Source organism: Narcine bancroftii, chromosome 1 (genome assembly GCF_036971445.1).
Source record: "Narcine bancroftii isolate sNarBan1 chromosome 1, sNarBan1.hap1, whole genome shotgun sequence".
Taxonomy (NCBI): Eukaryota; Metazoa; Chordata; class Chondrichthyes; order Torpediniformes; family Narcinidae; genus Narcine; species Narcine bancroftii.
The window spans coordinates 213561082-213572369 of NC_091469.1; the positions used below are offsets into that span (position 1 = coordinate 213561082).

The following is an 11288-nucleotide window of genomic DNA, read 5'->3' on the forward strand; positions in this document are numbered from 1 at the left end:
CTGTCTGGCGTCTCTGCTACAACTCATTTCCAAAATTTTGTTCTTTTTAAATTTAACTTATCCAGTATTTATTGTTCTCTGCTTTTTGAACACTTCAATGGGCATCTAAATGCAATGTTCCTTTTAATTACTGGTATGAAAAACATCCCTCTACTCTCATCCTTTTTGGCCTAACCGTTCCCAATCTCTGTACAACTATCTTCCTGCAGTCTCCCTGCACTTAGATTTCTGGTCTTTTCACATTCACCACATTTAATTGTTCTCAGATGCCAAGGGCCTAAAACTAGAATTTTTTTCCTAACCTCTTTTTTCTCCCTGCCTCCACCATTTTACCTTTAATCTAAGGAAAATATGCTGTATAAAGGTTGGAGTTGTGTGTGCGCATGTACATGCCACTGACAAAAATATTGCGGGGAAAAAATAGGTAAAAAGATGGAAGTTTAAAATTGGCGTGACTTGCCATTAGTTTGCTGATCATGTAACCGGAAAATTAATTAATCTGGCATAGGTGCCGGGTACCAGGGATTTTGCTGCAAATTTGATATAAGGTTGAAGAAATAAAAGGCTAGGAGGAAAAATAAGGGGACAGGGTACCAAATTTGGATGATTAGCTGCAATCGCATTGAATGACGTGCCAGGCTCAAAGCCAAATAGTATTTTCTGACTTCCTTTTTGTGAAAGTTTCCCATTTGTAATTCATTCCTTTTGCAATTTTTCTTCTTAAATTTAAAAGCAAGAGACTGGGCTTTAATTTCTTCCCCAATGGCTTCCACTGTATTCAGGCATAAACTATCAGTTTTTGCTGAAGTTCTTACCCTTTACAGAGCAAAATTTTTGATCACATTTCTATTTAAATATCAATTCCATGCTGACAATTTTGCATCCTGTCCAGTGATCTCCAATCCCAATGTTCAGCTCTTAGATGCAAAACCATTGCTGCCTTAATTATTCTTGTATCATCGCTGTCCTTCAACAAGCTTATTCACTTCATTTCTCAACACCCATTCCTGCTAGTTTTAAACTGTTATCTGATTTTACATATCTGAGTTTTTATGTATAAATATATATTTTTCTTGTTTTTTTTAAATTTGCCCTGTAGCTGTAATTTACATTGCAAATGATTTACCTACACACTTCCACTCGTGGGACGCAAAGCTTTGGAAAATTCTAATTGTAATTTGTGTAGTGTGCTTCTAGCCTCTATTTAATTCTTTTAATTGCATGTTCTTTCTTTGTGCTTGTGCTTGTTTTGACAATTTTTTCCCCCATTCAGTCCCATGAGTTTGTTTTCATTTTGATAATTTTATTGTCCCCTGCATTGAAACGACTTGAATTCCAGCCATTGTTTTCCAAAGTAAGTTAGCTGCCAGCGGATGGTAAACATGGGTTCAATTTTAATATTTAATAGCAGTTTGGATAGATACGGAGGGCTGTGGTGCAGATTCAGGTCTACAGGACGAAAATAGTTCCACTAGACAAGATGGCCCAAAGGGGGCCTGTATTCTGTTTAGCAGTGTTGTATGCTTCTATAGCTTGTTTCAGTATTACAGACTGAAATTGTGATTTTTTTTTTTTTTTTCTTGTCAGGGCCATTAAATTACTGAGTTCCTGAATACACTGTAGACATATTTTCACTAGTTTTGATTGTTTAGGAATGCAGTTAAATACTATTTAATGGACAATGAACCAAAGTAGTCAGACTGATGATTTATTACTTTGTGCTTTTTAGTATATGGAGAAGTTGAGCCTGCTGCCGTATCATCCAGTGAAGATGCAGAACTGTTATGAGCAGCTTGAACAGCTTCAGCCACAGCTCAAAGAACTTCAACAACGTTTTGATGTCTCCAGTCCAGCAGTCTTTGTCCAGCGTGGTCAGATTCTATTGAGGGAGGTATGTATTGATAACACGGACAAAAAACTTCCTATTATTTTGAATAGGTAGTAAGCTATAATGCAATAAGCCAACCCACATCATCATCTGCTTTTCAGCTCGTACTTCCTGGGGAGAGTTTATGTGTATTAGGGAGAGAATAGTGCTCCTTCATGATGTACAAGGTCGTCCATAGAATGGAGCCACAAGAGATGTAAGAGGTCCTAAATGAGTATTTCTCATCTGTTTATACCATGGAGAAAGACATGGATACTGGAGATCTTAAAACTCATAAAGGTAGATAAATCCCCAGTGCCTGATAGGTGTATCCTAGGGGATTGTGGGAAGACAAGGAATTGCTGAAGTCCAGACAGAGATATTTCTATCATCATTGTTAGCCATGGGTGAGTTCGTGGAAAAAATGTGACAAATGGTGTGGTGCCCAGCATTATTGTTGGGCATTTATATTTCCGCTATGGGTGGGAATGTAGTGGCATGGTTAGTAAGTTTGCAGATGACACAAAAATTGGTGATATTTTGGACAATGAGGAAAATTTCCAAGATTACACTGGGGTATTGATCAATCGAGTCAGTGGTCTGATCAAAGGCAGATGGAGTTTAATTTGGGTAGGTGCAAGATGTTGCCACTTTGGCAAGTTAAACCAAGGAAGAAGTTGCATAATAAATGGTAAGGCATGGCAGATACGGTGGCAAAGAAAGTGTAAACAGAATCAAAGAGCACGAATCATGCCCTTTGGCCCAACTCATCCATGCCACTAAGTGGGCTAGACCCATCTGCCTCTCTTAGGTCCATATCCTCCAAAGTCCTTCCCATTAATATATCCTTCCAAGTCTTTTGTAATTATACCCATTTCTGTTAGTTTCCTCTGGGGACTCGCTCCAGAAGCAGACCACCTTCTAAGTGAAAAGGTTACCCTCGTGTCCCACTTAAATATCTCCACTCTTACCTTAAACTTATGCCCACTAGTTCTAAAATTGCCTTCCCTGGGAAATTATTCAGGGCACTGTGTTCAAGGGTTGGGACCAAGCAAGTTTTGTATCCATTCTATTGTCACTGTGGATTCAATGCATTTTAATCAGTTGGATCAGCCTTCCAAAAAGCCTTGTCAAATGTCAAAAGTTCATGTAGACAAAATCCACTGCCCTGCCCTCAATTAATCAATACCTTCACCTCCTCAAAAAAATCTTTTTATTGAGTAAAATGTTTTAGATATTACACTCAAGCCATGAATCACATCAAACTAGCACTGTAAGTCTAGCAACTCAATATTCCAGGCTTCTGTTGTTTCAGATGCAATAGAGCATGAGGGATGAAAGGAGAAGGGTTGGCATATCACAGCAGCCAAGTAGATCAGACAAGAAGGTTCATCTTCTGAGGCTATATTGGTGAGAACGGAGGAATGGGAAGGGGATGACCACCCATTGATCAACAAGAGATGCAGGGGCAAATCTACAGTGAGTTAGTAGGCAGATGCAGGAAATAAATTTGTAATAGTAGGTCATTTTAACTTTTCAAATATTGACTTCCCTACTGTAAAAGGGCCGGATGGGTTAGAGTTAATCAGATGCATTCAGGTAAGTTTCCAATATCAATATATACAGGTCCCAACTAGAGAGAGTGCAATACTGGATCCTCTATTAGGGAAGAAAACAGGACAGGTGATGCAAGTGTGTGTAGTAGAACACTTTGAGTCCAGTGATCATAATGCCATTACCTTAGTTTCAAGATATTTATGGAAAAGGATAGGATCTGGTCCTCAGGCCCTATTGGAGATAAACAAATTTTAGGGAATGAGAAAGTATCTGGAAAGCATGGATTGTAACAGGTGTTTTCTTGCAAAGTGAGAAGCCTTCAAAGGTGAAATTTTGTGAGAACAGAGTTTGTATGTTTCTGTCAGAATTAAGGGCAAAGCTAACAGACGTTGGGAACCTGGGTTTTCGAGTAAGAGTGAGAAATTAGTTAAGAAAGGTGAATAGCGGGTATAGGCAACAAGAAGCAAATGACATACTGGTTGAGTATAAAAAGTGCAAGAAAAAATGAGAAGAAAATCAGGAGGTTGCTTTGGCAGACAACGTGAAGGAAAATCCTAAAGGTTTCTGTAGGTATACTAAGAGCAAAAAGGTAGTAAGGGATCAAATTGGTCCTCTTGAAGATCAGAGAGGTCAGCTTTGTATGGAGCCAAAGAGTTGAGAAAGATCTTAAATACTTTTTTTTTTGCATCTGTATTTACTCAGAAGATGGACACTGAGTCAATTAGAAGTGAGGCAACAAGCAGTGAGATCATGGAAGCTACACAGGTTAAAGAGGAGAAGATGCTTGCAGTCTTGAGGCAAATAAGGGTACAAGAGCACAATTGAGAGTGTACTGTCTGCTGAGATCATTGTATGGTATGGTAGCTGCAAAGCATAAATCAGTTGCCTATACAGAGGATTATTAAAACAACCAAGTGGATCCCTGGGGTCTCCCTTTCCTCTATAGACAATATTTATTAGGAGTGTGGCACTGTTGAAGCTACTGTAAAGGCGGTGCTGGTGTGAACCTGGGAGAGCAGAGAGCAGAGAGTAGAGACACAGTACTGCTTTGGAGGGTCCTATTGCCCGATACTGATGCCGACAGCTCCATACAGGCTTTAAACAGCCCGTTGGTGGAGCCGATGATGTTTTATTTAGTATCTTATGCCCAAGATAGCTGAGCCTATGATGAGCTGAGGACCTGAGGGGGAGGGTGGTGGGGTAATTACAAACACTGGTGAAGCAGTAGATCTGCAAAGAGCACCAGGAATGAAGTTGAGGAGAAGAGGTATGAGGTGGCCTTACAGGGAGGTGACCACAGGAGCAGACCAATGAGGGGCTGCAGGATCCTCACAGGCTGCAGGCTATTGGTGACTTGCAGTTGAAGGACCCATGTATGCTGGAGACTGACTCATGGGAATTGGGTATCAGAACCGGGTGCTGAGTTCAGGAAGGGCTCTCAAAGGGCCTCAGGTGCTAAGTTTCCTGATTATATTGGGGGTTTGGATTTGAAGCTCAGGTGGCCAATGAATTGAACCAGAGTCTGTGCAGGTGAATCTACGGACACTCATTATTTCTGCAGGGGCTCTTTTACTTCTCTTTCTTATTCTTCAGGGCACTGGGCAATGCTAATAGCGACTCTTCGTTTGCATTTATGGCAGGAAAAGTTGAAGTATATTGTGTATATTACATCTTGTGCGTTGTTACATGACAATGAAAGGAACCTTAAATAAAGCTCAAGCAATTATAGACAGCCTTTTCCATCCTGAGTATAATTATCTTCAACCCACTACCATCAAGAAGAAGGTATAGGAGCATCAAAATTAGGACTGTCAGGCTGGGGAATAGTTTGGCCCCACAGGCTGTGAGACTGATGACCAGTATCCCGTAACCATGAAAATCATCCCAAAAAAATATTTATTTATTTTAATTAACAACTTGATTATTATTTACTGTATATTATGTGTGTTTTGATATGTGCACTATGGTCTGGAGAGACACTGTTTTGTCAGGTTGTATACATACAATCACAGAACATTACAGCACAGTAGGGGCCTTTCGGCTGATGATGATGTGCCCACCAATAGAAATCTACACAACAACCTAAACCATCCCTACCTTACATCTATTATCCTCTATTCTTCTTGTATCCATGTGCCAATCTAAGGGTCTTTTAAACATAGCAGAAACTTTCCTCTCTTCCATGGACTCTTACATTTGCCGCTTAAAAAAAGCAGCCAATTTACTGAAGAGCCTATTGCACCCTGGATATGCTGGCTTCTCCCTCCTCCCATCCGGGAGAAAGCTTGGCCATGCACCAAAAGTTTCTCCCCTGCAGCCATCAGACTAATGAGCCCTACAGCAATGCTCTCACGCTGCCCTAGCTTAGTGATAATGGATCTTCCTTTTGTAATTCTCTAATCTGTATCCTAATTCTCAAAAATCATCTCACTTGTACTAGATATTGTGTGCTAAGTCAATTTAAAGTCTCAAATGATAAATTATTCCTAGACCATCAAAAAATCAGTTCATGGTATTGAAATGTCAGTTTTCTTCTTAACATAAACTGCAATGGAATATTTACTTGTCTCTTTTTCTGTCTTGGCATATGGTGGTAATTTAATTTCCAATAATGTAGTTGGAGTATCTTGCGTACCTGTTTGGCAGCAGTAAGTAAGAAGGTCGGTGTATCTGGAGATTTTGCTTGTGTTTATGTCAAACTCACAAAGATAAGCGTATACAGAGCCGTTGTCATACCCACACTCCTGTTCGGCTCCGAATCATGGGTCCTCTACCGGCACCACCTACGGCTCCTAGAACGCTTCCACCAGCGTTGTCTCCGCTCCATCCTCAACATCCATTGGAGCGCTCACACCCCTAACGTCGAAGTACTCGAGATGGCAGAGGTCGACAGCATCGAGTCCACGCTGCTGAAGATCCAGCTGCGCTGGATGGGTCACGTCTCCAGAATGGAGGACCATCGCCTTCCCAAGATCGTATTATATGGCGAGCTCTCCACTGGCCACCGTGACAGAGGTGCACCAAAGAAAAGGTACAAGGACTGCCTAAAGAAATCTCTTGGTGCCTGCCACATTGACCACCGCCAGTGGGCTGATAACGCCTCAAACCGTGCATCTTGGCGCCTCACAGTTTGGCGGGCAGCAGCCTCCTTTGAAGAAGACCGCAGAGCCCACCTCACTGACAAAAGGCAAAGGAGGAAAAACCCAACACCCAACCCCAACCAACCAATTTTCCCTTGCAACCGCTGCAATCGTGTCTGCCTGTCCTGCATCGGACTGGTCAGCCACAAACGAGCCTGCAGCTGACGTGGACTTTTTACCCCCTCCATAAATCTTCGTCCGCGAAGCCAAGCCAAAGAAAGAAGAATGTCAAACTCTTATCATGTCTCAATATTAAATGACTGTAATGCTTCCATTTGAAAGCTGCTGTTCTTTGAAATTGTACTGGGCATAGTTAGAGCAATGTCATAATTCAGACTGTTCAGAGTTAAGGCAGGCAGAGAATCAAGGAGCTGGGTAACTTGAAGTTCAGGTTAGGGGACTGGTAGGCATGGCATCTGATAACAGCCATTTTCATAGTATAACAGAAATAAGGGAATTGTTTATTTTGTATGCTATTACAATACAACTCCAATTATCTGAAATCAGATTATCCAAAATCCTCAGTTATCTTAAAAAATTTTGGACCCAGAAGTGACATCTGTTCTGCTGTGAAAATTTTTTTGGATAATTGAGGATTTCAGAAAAATCCGAAATCCTAATTTTTCCGAAAAATGTTGAAGCCGAAGTGATGTCATTTTGCCTCTGAAAAATGTTGGATAAGGTTATCCGAAACGATCAGAAATCCTCAGTTTATCTGAAATATTTGCAGAGCCAGGTTGAAAAAATTTTCGAGAAACCTGAGTAGAATTTCAAGTTTTTTGATGTTGGATTTAGTTGTTTTTTGTGAAAATTCTTAAAAAGCCTTCCCTTTTTGTTTACAGTGTGACAGTGATTTGCTGTTGCTACTAGGCTGTATTTTTTAAAAATGACCAGTTATCTGAAAATATTGTTTTTCTGAAACAGATCCAGTCCTGACCATTTCAGATAACCGGGGTGTACTGAATTTCTTTTGTCACCAACATTGATGCATCTTTCTGCCAGTAAAAGAGCTTTGTGCATTCTCTCCAAGTGCCAGCAAGACACCTTTAAGTTGGCTCTAATGTTAAAGATTGTTGTCATTTAAATCTTTCTTGCCTTACCCCGCCTCTATATGAAATCCCCTATAATGTTTTCCACCCTTTTCCCTGACATTCAGAAGGCAAGTTTGGGAGAGCAGTTAGGATTTTATCTGTGGTTGTAATGGAAAATGCCTTATTTCTGGTTGGTAATGTCCTCTCATTTCTTCCTTAGATTTTGGATAATGCAGTTTATACCTTTGAACAACTTCTACACCAAAATCTCAGTAACTCTTCTGAGAAGGAACAGATGTGCCAGACAATTCAACGTATTCAAGAGAGAGTGTTGAAGGTGAGAATAAAAATCAGTGGGAGAGATGTGGACATGAAATTCTGTCCTTCAGCTTCCTGTAACCATTTTAACTCTCCAAACCATTCCAAGAGTGATGTATCTGTCCTTGGTCTCATCTACTTGAGGAATAGTGCATCATATTCCTCCTGATCACATTAACGTCGATTTTTTTAATGACCCCCCACCCTCATCCGATTTCATAGCTCCCATTTCTTCTTTACCTACTCCTGTACTTTCTTTCTCTCTAACTTTCCTTTCTCCGCCCCTCTTCCTCATGTTTTCCCCCTCAACCTGTCTCTCCATCGCTTATACCCTCCAGCCTATTATCACCTTAGCGGCCCCTCCCCATTTACTTTTCCCCCTTTATATATGTAATTTCACCTATTCTTAACCTTGATAAAGGGTTCGAACCCAAAACATTGACTGACCAGTTCTACCTACCCATGGATGCTATCTGACCTGCTGAGTTCCTTCAGCTTTGTTTGCTCAAGGTTCCAACAACTGGAACTTCAATGTTTCTTGATGAATTTCTATCATGTTGCGATTACTTTGCACTGTAGAAATCTTTATCACAACCAAATGCTGGTATCAAGAGAGATCATCAAAAGGACATTTCCTCTGCAGAAGGAGTGAAACACAAAAATCTGCAGACGCCGTGATTGCAGAAAAACACACAAAATTGCTGGAGGAACTTGGCCGGTCTCGCCACGTCCAGAGGGATAAAGATGTATTACCAACATTTCGGGCCTGAGCCCGATGTCAGAATATAGACTGAAGAATGGCAGGGGAGGAGTCCAAATCAACAAAAGGTGTAAATTTGGATTTGATATGATTGGAAAGTTTCGGGCTTGAGCGCATCTTCAAGGTACAAGCTTCATCAGAATAAAGACTGAAGAATGGCTGGGGGAGGTGTCCAAACCAGCAAAAGATTTTAATTGGCTATGATAAGAGGAGAGGTGAGAATTGATTTTGGCTCTGTGAAAGGAGACAGAGTGAAGAGAGAGGGGGACAGACAGAGCTAGGGAAGAAGAAGGAGGGCATTTAAGGTAAACTGGAGAAATCGATGTTAATGCCATCCAGGTAGAGGCTGCCCAGATGGAAGAGGTGTTGTTCCTCCAATCTCATTGCCTGGTCCAGCACTGAACCCAAGCTTCATTCATCTAAGTCACTCTCCTTGGTTCTGAACCCCCAATACAATTCTGAAGCTGTTAACACACAAGACCCATTAAGAACCCCGCTTCCCACAGCACACTCGTGTATCTTGGTTCTGATACCTGGTTCCCATGAGCCAGTCTCCTGCGGTGATAAGGTGTGGGGGTGGGGAGAAAGGCTGACCTTTCAATGGGAAGCAGCAGCAGCCAGGTCAGTAGCACGACAACCAGGTCTGAGGTCCAGGAGGGAAGGATAGAAGTCAAACAGAGCAATACGAGGAGGGAGAGTCAATAACTGAGGTGGGGGGGGGGGGGGCGCGGATGCAAGATTCTGTAACCACAAATGAGATACAATCATAGTATGTTGTCTCCCATATGCCAGGGTAAAGGATATCTCTGTGTGGCTTCAGAACATTTTCAAAGAGGAGGTGAGGAGCCATAGGTCACTGTGCGCATTGGTACCAAAGACAATCAAGTTACTCCAGTTTCCTCCCACCATCCAAAACTTGCAGGGTTTCAGGTTAATTTGGGTGTAATTGGGCAGCACGGTTTAAATGGCCGGAAATGGATGCTATGAATAACATTTAAATCATGTAAGAACTGTACAAGACATTGGTGAAATATCGTGTCTCATTTTGGCCACCCAGCAAATATCATTGAGCTGGAAAAGGTGCAGGGAAAAAAAAAATTACAGGGATGTTACCAGGACTGATATGCTTGAATTAAAAGGAGAGGCTGAGGCATTTCTTCCTGGAGTGTGGGGAAACTCAGTGAATACCTTAGTGCAGGGGTTCCCAACCTGGGGTACATGTACCCCCAGTGGTACATTTGCACTTTTCAGGGGGTACATTGGGTCTGAGAGAATAACCACTACTGTACAATACATGGTGTTGTATTCTGCAGTCAGATTGCACAATGTCGTGTTTTGTTTTTTAATCCTTAATTTTTAGGGGTACAAGGGAACCTATAAAAATGCCCAAGGGGTACAGAGGAACAAAAAGGTTGGGAACCCCTGCCTTAGAGGTTTATAAAATCACAAGGGTAAGGTAAATTATCAGTCTTTATCCCAGAGTAGGTAAATCTAAAACTAAAGAGCATAGATTTAAGGCGAGAAGGGAAAGATTTTAAATGGACCAAAGCAGCATCTTCTTTACATGAAGGTTGTGGACCTATGGAATAAGATACCAGAGATGGTAGAAGTGGAAATAAAGGCTCCGATTCAGTGGTTAGAGCACTGCTCTTGTAAACCAGGCATCGTGAGTTCGTTCTTTGCTGAGGCCTCATTTCTGTGAAGGGCGCTTGACAAAGTGGCAACTTCTGTCTTCCTTACGGTCGCCATAGTTAAAGAAATTCATGACTATTACATTCTAATAAAATGTAGTACTGCGTGACAACAATGGGATCCTTACCTTTAGGTGTAATATTCAAGGCATTTAGAGAGCAACGTGAATATAAAGGTTAGAATGGATAGGAGCTGTATGCAGATAAATGGGTTGGTTGCCGTGGAGAAGTTGGGCCAAAGGACCTCTTTTGCTGCTGTAAAATGATGACTATTCTCACTAGCTCATGACGTTGGGAGTAATTGAAAGAGCAGTACTTTAGATCCGACTTTGTCTTTTTCCTAACTCCCTATATTCACTCTGCAGGACCTCATTCCCTTTCCTGATAGCCTTTGGTACCAATGCACACAGTGACCTATAGCTTCTCACTGCCTCTTTGAAAATGTTCTGAAGCCACACAGAGATATCCTTTACCCTGGCATATGGGAGACCACATATTATGATTGTGTCTCATTTGTGGTCACAGAATGTTGCTTCCGCACCCCCCCCCCCCCCCTCAGTTATTGACTCTCCCTCCCCGTATTGCTCTGTTTGAATTCCATCCTTCCCTCCTGGACCTCAGACCTGGTTGTCGTGCTACTGACCTGGCCGCTGCTGCTTCCCATTGAAAGGTCAGCCTTTCTCCCCACCCTTACCCCTTATTCCCGCTGCAACAGTATACAAAAAGATTGTTTCTGTTGATGAGAGGAATGATCACAGGGGAACCCTTCTGTGTCTGTCTACTTCCTTTACCTTTCCAGATACTCCCCTCACTACCTGCACCATGCGGGTGATCACATCATGATAACTGCAATCAGCATCTCAGATAATCCTGAGAGCAGCCAACTGCAGCTCAGGTTCCATACTGCTGCCCTTGTTAGAAGCC

General features: G+C 41.8%; 1 protein-coding gene across 1 annotated transcript in view; it reads left to right on the forward strand.

Moving 5' to 3' along the window:
* LOC138738980 (protein Niban 2-like) overlaps positions 1-11288 on the forward strand; it is a 177510-nt gene that overhangs the window by 156911 nt on the left and 9311 nt on the right. Inside the window, exons 10-11 of the mRNA XM_069890284.1 lie at positions 1730-1891; positions 7816-7932. Coding sequence (XP_069746385.1) covers positions 1730-1891; positions 7816-7932 — 279 coding nt within the window. The remainder of the gene's footprint in view (positions 1-1729; positions 1892-7815; positions 7933-11288) is intronic.